Here is a 14,280-nt window from a genome sequence, read left to right as displayed (position 1 = left end):
TTAACTGAATGTAATTTCACACAGGACTCACCAGGTCCCGCTCCATTTAAAACCAAAGAGCCATCCCCTTGGATCTGGAAAATTCAAGTAATTATAACGTGTCTGGAACCTTCATTGCCGGCCTTGTGGCATCTGTAAAGTTTCTTGGGTTTTCCTTTTGTCAGCTGCTGCCAGGCGTTTTCTCATCTCTCCCCCACCCTCTGGTTGTTGCTTCCTGTGTGCTGTGTCTGTAACATCTCTTCTTTGGTCCTGTGGTGGGCACAGGGGTATAGCCCTCTGATTTAATTCTAAGACTAGATCAGGAGACTTCCCTGCCTTTCTCTTTCTCCTCTCGTACTATATATTACATACACCAAGTCTTTCGTCATGTGTCACAGTAATAAGAGTAGACTGCTGTGTTTAAGAAAACATACAGAGTAAGTTTCATTTTTCTTCTTTAGGCAAATTTAGCCATTAACCCAGCAGCCTTGCTGCCTACAGCGGCTCCCCAGATCTCTGGAATGAAGTCTGTTTTGCCAGAATTGGGCGTTCCTTCGTCTGAACCTGGGAGAATCCACAGTCTGGAAAGTATGCCCACTCTTCCCGGGAGTGGGGAGGCCGGCGTGAGTTTTGACCTTCCAGCTCAGGCAGACACCTTACACAGTGTGAACAAGGTGATGAAACCACCTTTGCTTGCTTGCCTGCTTTTTTTAAAACCAGAACAGTTTGTATGTTTCTTCCGAGTTCATCAGTTGCACACGATAGGCTGACCCCGATTCCTCATTTGAAGGAGGCGTCTCATCTTTCCTTGAGCCTCTCCGCCCTCCTTCCACCTCCCTAGTTCTGTGTCCACTCTTCCACTGCCTGCCTTTGTTACATTTACATTCTGCTCAGTAGCTAGCTCACTAACTCCTGGCTGCCACCTGGAGGCCTTCTGAACACTGAGCAGATCATGTCCTTACTGTTTGCTTCCTCTGCCGTCTCCTTACTGCTCAAAGGAGGACGTTCAAGCTCCTTGGTTTGGTATTAAAGCCATTTACAGTCTGTGCTATCCGAAGCTTCCAGCTTTCCCACCAGTCGCCCCACACTGTCAGCCTAAGTCCAGTCACCAGGAACCATTCCCCAAACACACATGCCCCAACGTGCTGCTGCCATCAGCTCGTGCTGCTTCCTCTGTCAGGAATGCTCTTCCTCATCGACAGCTCTGCACAGACTTCACAGTTTCTGTGACATTTCCCCTCCTGCCCCTGTCCTGGGCTCCCTCTCTGAGATCCCGTGGCAATTACGGTCCTGTCACACTGTTGCATAGGACTGTGGACTTGTGCTGGATGGACCATGACCTCTTTGAGGTTTTACTTTTATTTCAATTGGTTCTCTTCTTATATCCGGTCTTCCTTCTCAAATCTTAGCTGTTATCTGAGTAATCAACAGTACCGAGGATGACCCTGCAAATACATTCATTTCAAGTGTTTCCAAACCTGTTTTACTTATGAAAAATAAAACATCCCTCCTTTCTTTTTTTTCTGTTAGCTTATTTTGTTGTTGTTAAGTTTAAATTGTTCCTGAAATAATTCGTGAAATTGCGACATAGGCAAAGTACAGTTAAGTACTTTGCCCAAAGTACAGTTAAGTACTTTGCCCAAAGTAGCTTGTGCCTTCTTAAAACTACTTGATGGTATATGTTGGAAAATGTTACAAATACTGCATTATTGCTAATAAGTGACTCATATTTTGAGGTTATATTGAAAGTTCTGATTCCTAAGCCGCATTTTTTTACATGAAATATTTAAAATTTGGATTTAGTGTTTGTTGACTTGAAGAAAAGAGCATCTGAGATTACCTTTCTGTCTTTATCATCTTATCTCCCTGTTTCTGGAGCCTGATTTTAGGCTATCCCCCAGTAAAGCTTATTGCCAGAATCCCACTGATTCTTTCTCGTTTTGAAAGATACCCACATATAAACTTAGGGCAGAGAAGGAAGGGTCCAGGGAGTGCTGTGGGACACAGGACAGTGTCGCACAAGCAGTGTGGCTTCCAGTGGCAGATGAAGCCTTTTGTATCAAATTGAACAGAAATTGCCCTCAAAAGACTCAAAAATGGGGGACAGTGAAGGATTAAGAATGAGTCTTAGAGTACTAGGAGCTATTAAACGCCTTTGGAAATCTTTAAGAAATAACCTCTTCTGTCTTAGATAATATCTCGATTGAGGGGAACCTGACAACCTAACAGTATTTTGAGTTGCTGATGATTTGCTATGTTAGTTTTGAGCACCTTTTAAAAAACCATCAGGTCAGCATGTGGTTTTTGCCATTGCAGAGCCGGGTCAAAGTGAGAGGGAAGCGCAGACCACAGACACGCGCAGCTCGGCGGTTGGCTGCCCAGGAGTCCAGTGAGGCTGAGGACATGAGTATCCCCAGGGGATTTGTTGCACAATTGGCAGATGGCGTCATTTCACCAGATGGTCATCAGCCACAGCCCAGGGCAGCTGGTGGAGAAGACAGCTCTGAGGAGGCCGTGGCAGCTGCCATTCCAACTTGGGCAGGTGGTCCTGTGCTTGGGACAGACAGAAACCCCTTTGTGAAATCTCTGGGTCAACCTCTTGAGGATGACCTTTTTGATTCTGGAGATATCTTTTCCAAGGGCATTGCATCTCAGTCCACGGGGAGAAGAAAAGCGAAGGTGAAGGCAGCAGACAGCCTGGCCAACCCGGCAGGGGGAAGTAAAGAAAAAAGCCCCATGTTTCCTGCTCTCAGTGAGGCAGTCAGTGATGATGATCTCTTTCAGTCTGTTAAACCAAAACCAGCAAAGAAAACAAATCCTTTCCCTCTCCTGGAAGATGAGGACGATCTCTTTACAGACCAGAAAGGCAAGAAGAATGAGTCAAAATCCAACAGTCAGCAGGATGTTATCACAAAAGCACAAGATATTTTTGAGGTAGGTAATAGGACATAACAATACATTTTTGTGCAGGGTTCTTTGTTAAGGAAAATACCTGATTGGGTCATTTGAGCCACAGATTGTATTAAACCTGTTTGGTTGCTGCCCTGTATCTACTTGCTTAGTAATTATAATTAGGTTCTTTTATTAGTAACTCTGAAACTTATTCAGAAGTGGTTTTCTATTTTGTTTCTGGCCATAACCATTGATGCAAGTCTTGATTTTTATAGTTTTTATCTAGCTATTGCTGCAGTCAGCATAGATAAAGTAGCATCTCTACAGCTTGAGTGTGTAACCTCTGGTTCTTGGGGAAACAGGCTCTGGCTGGAGCTGATGATTTAACGCAAGCGGTAAGGCCTTCAGTGACACTCTTCGGGCAGATGTTTATTGAGCATCTGGGAAGTGGAAGCACAAGGTGAACTAGGACCAGTGCTCTGCTCCCCAGAGCTCTCAGGGAGGGGAATTGGATATAGACAGAGCCGCATATAAATAACGTTTTCAGGTAATGTTAAGGGTCTTAAAGAAAACAACCCAGGGCAGTGGGGCAGAGTGATGGGTTGGGGTGGGAGGTGCTCCTTCAGGTAGGACTGATAGAGAAGGGTTCTCTGTACGGCTCGAGGTTTAGCTGGGACTAGAAGAAAGAGAAGGACCATGCCAGACAGAGATCTGGAGTAGCAATTCCCGATAGAGGGGCAGCTCACATGGCTGTTCCAGAACCCTGTGGCAGTTTGCATTTCTACAACTTGTTGAAATTAGTGTATGTCGTAAAGTAAAAACTTGATTTAAAATTGTTTTGCTTGTTTTTTGGCTTACAAGGATGATATATTTGCTACAGAAGCAATGAAAGCCTCACAAAAAACAAGAGAGAAGGAAAGAACGTTTGACTCCAACTTGTTTGATGATAACATTGATATCTTTGCTGATCTAACTGTAAAACCAAAAGAAAAGTCCAAAAAGAAAGTGGAAGCTAAGTCTATTTTTGACGATGATATGGGTAAGTTTAGTTTTCTGCATATGACGGAGAGAGTCATTACTGTTCAGCGACTTTATATTTCTCCTGCGACCTTTGTCTTGACCCTTTCCTGGAAAATGTCCCCCAGTGGGTTTCCTTTGACTTGCTATATACTCCTGAGATAGACTGAGGGTGGATAAGTAAATGGCCTAGTCATTTTGGTGAAACAGTCTTTTGTTATGATGGATATGAAGGAGTTTGAAGGAGCCCAGAGTTTGACTTTCAAGTATAATTTTGCTTTTTTCTTAGTGTGCCCCCTGCCAATCATCTATGACAAATCTGAACACTGATGTCATGAAAGGAGGATCAGAAACTACCCCACATGCTAAAGTAGGCTGAGGTGGCTGCCTCGGGTGTGATGCAGTTCTAGCTGGAGAGTGAGCGTTAGTGGTTCGGAGGATGGCGGGGCAGTGCAGGAGGAGAGGACTGTATAGGAAAGCAGGCTGTAACTCAGACTTTACCTCTCACCAAAGATCTTCTGTGTTTGTAAACATGTTCATTTTCTCTCCATAGTGTAATGTCTACTTTATTACTGGGCAAGCCAAATGCCCCATAACCCAAAATGTAGGACTTCTGATATGTCCTGTGTTAGTGCATAGGACTCAGGCTGAGGCCATATACACTTCCTACTCCCCCACCTCCTCTCTCCCAGTCTGAACCTTGGGGTTAACTGGGAGAAAGCTGGTACTGCAAAGCCACACTTTTTCGACTCCCCAAGCAAGTGTGCTCTGTCTCTACCTGCTTCCCACTACAAGGTACAGAAGAGACTTTATTACAAAAAAAGTAATACATGTTATAATAGATTAATACTATTTGTAAAATGTAAAAAGTAAAAAGCTAGCCCTAGAGGTAACTATTATTGAGAGTTTGGTGTGTCCCCTTTCAGATATGGTGACAGTAATATAGGTTTGTATACATATAAACGTATACTTATTTTTTCAGTGTTTTCCCATGTCAGTACATAGAGATCTACTTCCTTGTTTTTAGTAGTTGTGTACTGTTGCTTTATATTTAGCCATTAGCCTATTGAGAGTGATCTAGATTGTTTCTCCATTTTCTCTGTTACAAATGATACCACAATCTTTAACATTTGTACATACATATCTTTATGTACACATGCTAAAATCTCAGTAGAATAGAATCCTAGCAGTAACATTACTGGGTTACTATCATTACTGAGTAAAATGATTCATGGAGCATGAGAGTCAGTGAAACATTAAACACAAGTGTAGTCATAAAGACTTACACGCTTAGCATTTAGGTGCTGCAAACAGATGCATTTATTCTGAAAGAGGGTGACCTGTGTTGGATTTCCCTTTGCTTATTTTTAGTGCCTTTTCCTTTTAAAATCCAGTGGGAAAAGAATGTAGAAATAAGTATAATGCATAGATGGTAAAGTCAGGGGCTGGATTGGAGATTCAGTTATCTTTCCACTTTTCCTCTCCTGCATGTGCACACACACAGCTTTGTAGCTGAGAAAATTATGCTCAGAGAGAAAATGTGACTTGTATGTGATCATAAAACTTAGTAGCAGAACCAGGACCAGAATCTAAGAGGCTTGGCTCTATCTTAGTGTTTTTTGGTATCCCATACTGTTGTCAGACTTGAGTCTTTGGTTGTTTGTGTAGATGTGTCTTAAAAGCACCCATTTTCTTGCCTATTCAGCAACTCTTTTTTTTTTTCTTTTTCTTTTTTTCCTTTTTAAAGATGATATCTTCTCCTCTGGTATCCAGGCTAAGACAACCAAACCAAAAAGTCGATCTTCACAGACAGTGCCTGAATCAAGATCTGAACAGAAGGTGTCCAACATATTTGATGATCCCTTGAACGCCTTTGGAGGCCAGTAGAGTGTACCGGGTATCCTTCAGCTACATCCTTGAGTTAATGATGCTGTCTTCTGTGCTCACTGTCTTAACTGAATTATAAAAAGCATATACTGAAACAGCTAGCTCACTTCTTACCCAACGTACTTAGTGTTTTTCTGTACTGGTTTTAATCATGCTTAATACTGCCAAACAGAAATAAATGTTTCACTGTTTCGTTATTGTTTTTGCTTTTTTAACCATATTTTGATTAGCCTTGGTGGGGCCATGGTTTAGGGTCATTAGAAAAGAAACCTATTTGTGCCTTTCATGGGTGGGCAGGGACTCCCAGAGGTAGCAAATGCCAGACAGATGACCAGGAGTCTTCCCTACATGTATGGGAGCCCTAACTTAGAACCAAGGCACTTGATAGAGGAAGAGGATGAGAGATTATAAACTTCATGAGTCTTTGTAATAGGAGAGGAGGTTTTCTCTCATTCCACTGAATTCTGAAGATGCCTCTATAGGTCCACTAAAGCAAGGTTTGGCAAACTGTAGTCCTCTACTGTCTGTTTTTGTAAATAAAGTTTTATTGGAAAGAACCATACCCATTCATTTATGTATTATCTATGGCGGTTTTCACCCTACCTCCAATGCCAGAGTTGAGTAGTTGTGTCAGAGACTGGATGGCCTACAGAGTTTAAGATATTTTCTTTGTGGCCCTTCACAGAAACAATTTGCTGACCCTTGCTCTAAGGCATCCATTTCCATTCCTTGGAGCTTTGCATTATTTTTTGAAAGGGCAGAATGAACCCAGATAATGGTAGGAAGAAGTGCTGAGGATGGAAATGTCAGCTTCTAGAGCACCACTGTTTCACAGAACTCTGCACTGATGGGAATGTTCTACAACTGTGTTGTCCATTGTGGATGGCTGACCACCCCCCCCCCACCTCACCCCCCGCCCTTCTAGTCTGTTTTCCTGTGCTGTGCCATCTTGCTCATGAGTATTCAATCTGTAACCGTGGCACAATCTTGTAAGCAGACCCAGGTGGCTTCACCAATTCTGAAGCCAGTAACTTCTTCCTCGGTTACTTTTAAGGTTGAATTGGGAATTGCTCATAGTCAGAGATTTCGTATAGCTCTCACACATCAACTGTTTGTCCAGCTCTGCTGCGAGAATGACCCAGCAGCAGAAGAGGGTACACACTAGCTGCCTATTCCTTTTCCCTATCCCTTTAGCGCATCTTCCTTCTGTCCCTTAGGTTACTTGTGTACAGTTTCCTGCTCTGAGCCCAATGTGGGATCTGACTCAGTAAGCATTTGTTAAACATGTTTTTCTTTTGGAATGATCAAATCTGCTGACCCATCATTAGCATTGATTCCAGGGAATTCAGGAGACAATAGAGTTAGAAAATAGGCAAATTGCTATTTTGAGAGGGTTGAAAGCGGGAGGGAACTTAACACTCACTGGTCCGATGGTAGGCACTTTTCATGTCAGTCTCCTTAACTCTACCAGATAGGTGTTGTCCTCATTTCACAGATGAGGCTAAAATCTGGAAGCAGAGTGGACCAGCGGAACAAGTTTGGATTTTTTTATTGAGACCTAGATTTAAATCTGCCACTTAGAGCTGTTTGAGTATAGGCAAATTGTTTCACCTTTCTTAGCTTCTGTTTCCTTCTTTGTCAAGTAGGGGTTTCAGTACCCACCTTGCAGGATTGTGATGGGACAGAATATGCAAAGATCCTTGTTAACTATCTGGCACTTGAAACATGGTAGATGATGATGGTGAGAATGAATGAACTGGCCAAGAGCTTCCAGTGTTGGAACCCAAGGCTTTAAGCTCATCCACCTGACTCCAAAGCTCCTTCTCACAGTTCTCCCTGACTGAGAGGGGTGGCAGGTTTTAGAAACTAAGGTTTTGCTTCAGTAAGATTCATTTCATCACAGGCACTCATTTAAGAATTTAGTATACAAAGATAATAATCATATCTCTGTCCTCACGGGACTCCAGTCAACTCAGTATTAGAGTTTAAGAAGGAACCAGTGGCAAGAGAGCCTGAAGATGAGTGAAAGCACAGTCCCTTATCATACATATACCTCAATGTATACTCAATGGTTTGTTGAATGATGGAGATAATTTGGTGGGTGGGGTCTCAGAGGAGAGTAAGAAGGGACAGGCAATGGAGATTAGGCATTGGGGTTCATTTTAGACTGGCTCCTCCGAGTCACAAGATGATAAGTGAAGCTGCAGTGAGAGGGAGATTACTGTTTATTGTCAGTTGAGTAATCCACCTAGTAAAATAGTAGGCCAGGAGGGCTGGAAAATCTGTAAACCTTGGATTTAGAATACCTACAGGAAATGAAGATAAAAAGAAGCAGTGGGGGTCCATGTCAGGCTGGAAGGTTTGTGTTGTCTGTTATGTTGTGCACCTGAGCTCAACAGCTTGGGAATTAGAACTGGAGGGAAAAAAAAGGGTGGCTGGGCATAGCCGACGCTGCGATTTGACAACCCAAGGTACCCACTCAATTTCAACTCTACAATTCTCAGTAAATTGGGTGAGGAATAAATGGATAAGATCTACAGAGCTTGTTTGCTTTCGCCCTTGCTTTCAACCAGGCATGGCAATGTCCCCATGTTTCAGATGAGGTACGTGAGACCAGAAACGTTAGAGGTCAGTAAAGCGCAGGAAGGGTGATTTGTTTAAGCCAGGCCGGCCTGGACCGCACTGGAAGTGCACAGGCTCTGGGAAGGCCATCGACGGGGACTATCCCCGCAGCACGTCGGGCACCTCTAAGAGCGCCTTAATTTGGTGTCAGGGAGGGTGTTGTCCATACTCTCCTTAGGCCACAGGCCAACCCCACCGTTCCCAGAAGCCTGTGCGACTGGTCTCCAGCCCGCCCGCTTCGGCCGGAGTCAGCAGGCCACTGTTAGTAATATAGGATTAACATCCGGGCCTCTCCTAACCAACAACCTCCACCGAACGCAAAAGAAGCACCGGCTCCCGAGCACCCGCAGGCGTCCGGCGGACAGGTCCCGCCCCTGCCCCCGCTGATTGGAGGGCGACGCGAGCACCGGCGAGCGATTGGTACGCGGTGTCACAAAGGGGCGGGGGCGCGGCGACCACTGAGCGTTGCTCTTCGGTTCTTGCCGCGGCGGCGCTCGCGGGGCCGCACCTCCTTACTGGCCTGTGGGTGGGCGAGGGAGTGGACGAGAGGCGGTGAGGGCAAGCGGGCCGGATGGGGAGGGCGCCCAGGGCCGCGGGCCGCTGAGCCGGGCCGCGCTGCCGTCGCTGGCCTCCTGGCCTCGCCCCCTCCGTCGCCGCCGCTGCCCCGATACCGGCGCGGTGGGCCGCCTTCGCGGAGGAGACAGCCTCCACTTTCCGTCCTTTCGCGAGCGCGACGCGGGGTGCCCCGCCCCGTCCGACAGGTGCTGCCCTCCGAGTCGCGGATTCTGACGCGGAGCCTAACCGCTGCCCTCCTGATCTGGCCCATGCGTCTGGGTAGCCGGAGTTTATCCTGGAGGAGCACGGGCTGCGCAGGTGACTCCGTTCTCTTCAAGTGCCTAACACTGAAGGCTCGAGGAGGCGTTGGCTTTGAAGGATTTCACAGTCCCGCTAGGAAATTGATTTCAGAGTTTAGGGTACATGATGTGGTGGATATAATTCTGAAGCTTGTATTTAAAACTTAGGTATATTTCCAGGCTTTAGTAAAAACGGTTCATTAAGAGTCGGTATTTTTAAGGACTGCATAACATGCTGGCTCCCTTTATGTCGGAGGAAGAGTTTAAAAGAAATGCTCTTATATGGCTGTTCTTTACAACAGAGTTTATCGATAAAGCTGATTCCGAGTTACTGAAATTAGTTATTCAGCACTGTTATCGCATTACCTTCTTTAACTTCCCTTTCATCTTTGATGGTTGTGTTTTAAGAACTTTTTCAGAAGGGAGGAGAGAAATGTTTTGGAAATTGATTTAGAAACGTCTTTTGATGCCATTACTTTTTTCCCATGATTTTTTTTAACATCTTTATTGGAGTATAATTGCTTTACAATGGTGTGTTAGTTTCTGCTTTATAACAAAGTGAATCAGCTATACATATACATATATCCCCATATCCCCTCCCTCTTGCGTCTCCCTCCCACCCTCCCTATCCCACCCCTCTAGGTGGTCACAAAGCACCGAGCTGATCTCCCTGTGCTATGCAGCTGCTTCCCACTGCTATCTGTTTTACATTTGGTAGCGTATATATATCCATGCCACTCTCTCACTTCGTCCCAGCTTCCCCTACCCCCTCTCCGTGTCCTCAAGTCCATTCTCTAGGTCTGCGTCTTTATTCCTGTCCTGCCCCTAGGATCTTCAGAACCTTTTTTTTTTAAAATTCCATATATATGTTTAGCATACGGTATTTGTTTTTCTTTCTGACTTCACTCTGTATGACAGTCTCTAGGTCCATCCACCTCACTACAAATAATATTGTTTCTTTTTATGGCTGAGTAATATTCCATTGTATATATGTGCCACATCTTCTTTATCCATTCATCTGTTGATGGACACTTAGGTTGCTTCCATGTCCTGGCTATTGTAAATAGAGCTGCAGTGAACATTGTGGTACATGACTTTTTGAATTATGGTTTTCTCAGGGTATATGCCCAGTAGTGGGATTGCTGGGTTGTATGGTAGCTCTGTTTTTAGTTTTTTTAAGTAACCTCCGTACTGTTCTCCATAGTGGCTGTATCAATTTACATTCCCACCAACAGTGCAAGAGGGTTCCCTTTTCTCCACACCCTCTCCAACATTTATTGTTTGTAGATTTTTTGGTGGTGGCCATTCTGACTGGTGTGAGGTGATACCTCATTGTAGTTTTTTTTTTTTTCTTCTTTTTTTTGCGGTACGCGGGCCTCTCACGGTTGTGGCCTCTCCTGTTGCGGAGCACAGGCTCCGGACGCGCAGGCTCAGCGGCCATGGCTCACGGGCCCAGCCGCTCCGCGGCATGTGGGATCTTCCCCCACCGGGACACGAACCTGTGTCCCCTGCATCGGCAGGCGGACTCTCAACCACTGCGCCACCAGGGAAGCCCCTCATTGTAGTTTTGATTTGCATTTCTCTAATGATTAGTGATGTTGAGCATCCTTTCATGTGTTTGTTGGCTATCTGTATATCTTCTTTGGAGAAATGTGTACTTAGGTCTTCTGACCAGTTTTGGATTGGGTTGTTTCTATTTTGATATTGAGCTGCATGAGCTGCTTGGAAATTTTGGAGATTAATCCTTTGTCTGTTGCTTCATTTGCAAATATCTTCTTCCATTCTGAGGGTTGTCTTTTCGTCTTGTTTATGGTTTCCTTTGCTGTGCAAAAGCTTTTAAGTTTCATTAGGTCCCACATGTTTATTTTTGTTTTTATTTCCATTCCTCTAGGAGGTGAGTCAAAAAGGATCTTGCTGTGATTTATGTCATAGAGTGTTCTGCCTGTGTTTTCCTCTAAGAGTTTTATAGTGTCTAGTCTTACATTTAGGTCTTTAATCCATTTTGAGTTTATTTTTGTGTATGGTGTTCTTCAGTGATCTCTTGGTTATTTAACAGTGTATTGTTTAGCCTCCATATGTTTGTATTTTTTAGTTTTTTTCCTGTAGTAGATATCTAGTCTTATAGCATTGTGGTCAGAAAAGATACTTGATACGATTTCAATTTTCTTAAATTTACCAAGGCTTGATTTGTGACCCAAGATATGATCTATCCTGGAGAATGTTCCATGAGCACTTGAGAAGAAAGTGTATTCTGTTGTTTTTGGATGGAATGTCCTATAAGTATCAATTAAGTCCATCTTGTATAATGTATCATTTAAAGCTTGTGTTTCCTTATTTATTTTCATTTTGGATGATCTGTCCAGTGGTGGAAGTGGGGTGTTAAAGTCCCCTACTATGATTGTGTTACTGTTGATTTCCCCTTTTATGGCAGTTAACATTTGCCTTATGTATTGGGGTGCTCCTCATCTATGTTGGGTGCATAAATATTTACAATTGTTATATCTTCTTCTTGGATTGATTCCTTGATCATTATGTACTGTCCTTCTTTGTCTCTTGTAATAGTCTTTATTTTACAGTCTATTTTGTCTGATATGAGAATTGCTACTCCAGCTTTCTTTTTTTTTTTTTTTGCGGTATGCAGGGCCTCTCACCATTGTGGCCTCTCCCGTTGCGGAGCACAGGCTCCGGACGCGCAGGCTCAGCGGCCATGGCTCACGGGCCGAGCCACTCCGCAGCATGTGGGATCCTCCCAGACCGGGGCACAAACCTGTATCCCCTGCATCGGCAGGCGGACTCTCAACCACTGCACCACCAGGGAAGCCCCTCCAGCTTTCTTTTGATTTCCATTTTCATGGAATATCTTTTTCCATCCGCTCACTTTCAGTCTGTATGTGTCCCTAGGTCTGAAGTGGGTCACTTGTAGACAGCATATATAGAGGTCTTGTTTTTGTATCCATTCAGCCAGTCTGTGTCCTTTGGTTGGCGCATTTAATACATTTACATTTAAGGTAGTTATCGATATGTATGTTCCTATTACCATTTTTTAAATTGTTTTGGGTTTGTTATTGTGGGTCTTTTCCTTCTCTTGTGTTTCCTGCCTAGAGAAGTTCCTTTAGCATTTGTTGTAAAGCTCGTTTGGTGGTGCTGAATTCTCTTAGCTTTTGCTTGTCTGTAAAGGTTTTAATTTCTCTGTCGAATCTGAATGAGATTCTTACTGGGTAGAGTAATCTTGGTTGTAGGTTTTTCCCTTTCATCACTTTAAATATGTTCTGCCACTCCCTTCTGGCTTGCAGTTTCTGCTGAAAGATCAGCTGTTAACCTTATGGGGATTCCCTTGTATATTATTTGTTGTTTTTCCCTTGCTGCTTTTAATATTTTTTTTGTATTTAATTTTTGATAGTTTGATTAATATGTGTCTTAGTGTGTTTCTCCTTGGCTTTATCCTGTATGGGACTCTCTGTGCTTCCTGGACTTGATTGACTATTCCTTTCCCGTATTAGGGAAGTTTTCAACTATAATCTCTTCAAATATTTTCTCAGTCCCTTTCTTTTTCTCTTCTTCTTCTGAAACCCCTATAATTTGAATGTTGTTGCATTTAATGTTGTCCCAGAGGTCTCTGAGACTGTTCTCAATTCTTTTCATTCTTTTGACTCCATTACTCTTAATAGCTAAGCATGTTTTTTAAATTATTGGTAAAAATTCTGACGTACTTTTTTCTCTGCCTTCTTCTTTCCTCTTCCTCTTCTATTTTTTAGCTGTCCTTGTATCATTTTCCATCCTGTTTTTGAGTCTCCATTGCCCCTCATTTACCAACATCATAGGGTTCCATAATCTGCTCAGTCAAGCATGCTCTAACACAACTTTCATAAGTTGTCCATGGGGCTTCCTTGGTGGCACAGTGGTTAAGAATCTGCCTGCCAATGCAGGGGACATGGGTCGAGCCCTGGTCCAGGAAGATCCCACATGCTGTGGGGCAACTAAGCCTGTGCGCCACAGCTACTGAGCCTGCACTCTAGAGCCCATGAGGCACAACTACTGAAGCCTGTGCGCCTAGAGCCCGTGCTCTGCAACAAGAGAAGCCACCGCAGTGAGAAGCCCGCGCACCACAACGAAGAGCAGCCCCAGCTTTCCGCAACTAGAGAAAAACCCGCACGCAGCAACGAAGACCAAACACAGCCAAAAATAAATAAAATAAAATAAATAAATTTATTAAAAAAAAAAAAAGCCCAGGGCTGATTCAGACTTGCCACATCAGTGAGTTCATCCAAGTGTAAAGTGATATGTTTAAAAAAAAAAAAAAAAAAGGTGTCCACGGACCCCACCCTTAGTACTGGCTAGGTCTTTGGCCTACTGGAGCTTCCGTTTGCCCCTCTGCTATCATCTAGTCCTCCAGTCTGGCTTAACTAGATTTCCTAGACTTACTTTGCTCTCTGTTACAGTGATTTCTACTGCTGAGGAGAAGTATAATTATTTCCTAGAGGCACACATTTCAGCTTTGAATTTGGTTACCAATCTTGCTTCTTTTTGGATTTTGGAAACTACTGCATTGATTAGGGCCCAAATTTGTGGTGGTGTTCCAGTGCAATTAGTGCTGTTCTAGGTTGCAAGTTTTCTTTTCGCCCATAATTACTCTGTACATTCTTGTTGCAGATGAAGGACTTCCAAATCTGTCTTTATGTTACCTTCTCCCACCATTTGTTTATTATATTTGGGGTATTGTTGTGGAAGACTACTGTGGTGAAAAAAATGATCTTTATATCTTATGTCTCTAAATTCCTTGGACAGGCACTGGTCACCCATGTCTTTATTTCTGTAATATTCAGTTCGGCATTCCTGACCCCTGACCTCTGTTGCTAGATCTTTTACTGTGTAGATAGGAGTGCTCTTGGCTTTGGGGGAATGGACACTGATAATTCTGTAGTGCATTCTTATTTGATATAGGATGATAAGTATGTTAAGAATCCACATATTATCCAAAATTGTATTATAAAAGCAGTCATTTCAGTGAGGTAGGAAAAGGGGTTAGGTT

At 43.6% G+C, this 14,280-nt stretch overlaps 2 protein-coding genes across 13 annotated transcripts in view; both read left to right on the top strand.

The window, feature by feature from the left end:
- Positions 1-6,297, top strand: part of LOC307174981 (WASH complex subunit 2-like) — a 56,765-nt gene extending 50,468 nt beyond the window's left edge. For 5 of the 12 annotated variants that reach the window (XM_079899670.1, XM_079899669.1, XM_079899668.1 and 2 more), the window contains exons 27-31: positions 25-87; positions 441-653; positions 2,296-2,913; positions 3,733-3,910; positions 5,636-6,297. In XM_079899670.1, the coding sequence (XP_079755796.1) occupies positions 25-87; positions 441-653; positions 2,296-2,913; positions 3,733-3,910; positions 5,636-5,775 (1,212 nt within the window). In that variant the 3' untranslated portion in view covers positions 5,776-6,297. The remainder of the gene's footprint in view (positions 1-24; positions 88-440; positions 654-2,295; positions 2,914-3,732; positions 3,911-5,635) is intronic. The other 7 variants (XM_079899665.1, XM_079899667.1, XM_079899675.1 and 4 more) reach the window with 3 other exon arrangements.
- A 2,615-nt stretch (positions 6,298-8,912) lies between these two features.
- Positions 8,913-14,280, top strand: part of ZFAND4 (zinc finger AN1-type containing 4) — a 71,864-nt gene continuing 66,496 nt past the window's right edge. Inside the window, exon 1 of the mRNA XM_079901031.1 lies at positions 8,913-9,270. The gene's annotated coding sequence lies outside the window, so the exon portion shown is untranslated. The remainder of the gene's footprint in view (positions 9,271-14,280) is intronic.

Source organism: Stenella coeruleoalba (assembly GCF_951394435.1).
Source record: "Stenella coeruleoalba genome assembly, chromosome: 16".
Lineage (NCBI taxonomy): Eukaryota > Metazoa > Chordata > Mammalia > Artiodactyla > Delphinidae > Stenella > Stenella coeruleoalba.
Note: the sequence above shows the minus strand (reverse complement) of the source record. Positions and strands in the feature narration are given on the sequence as shown.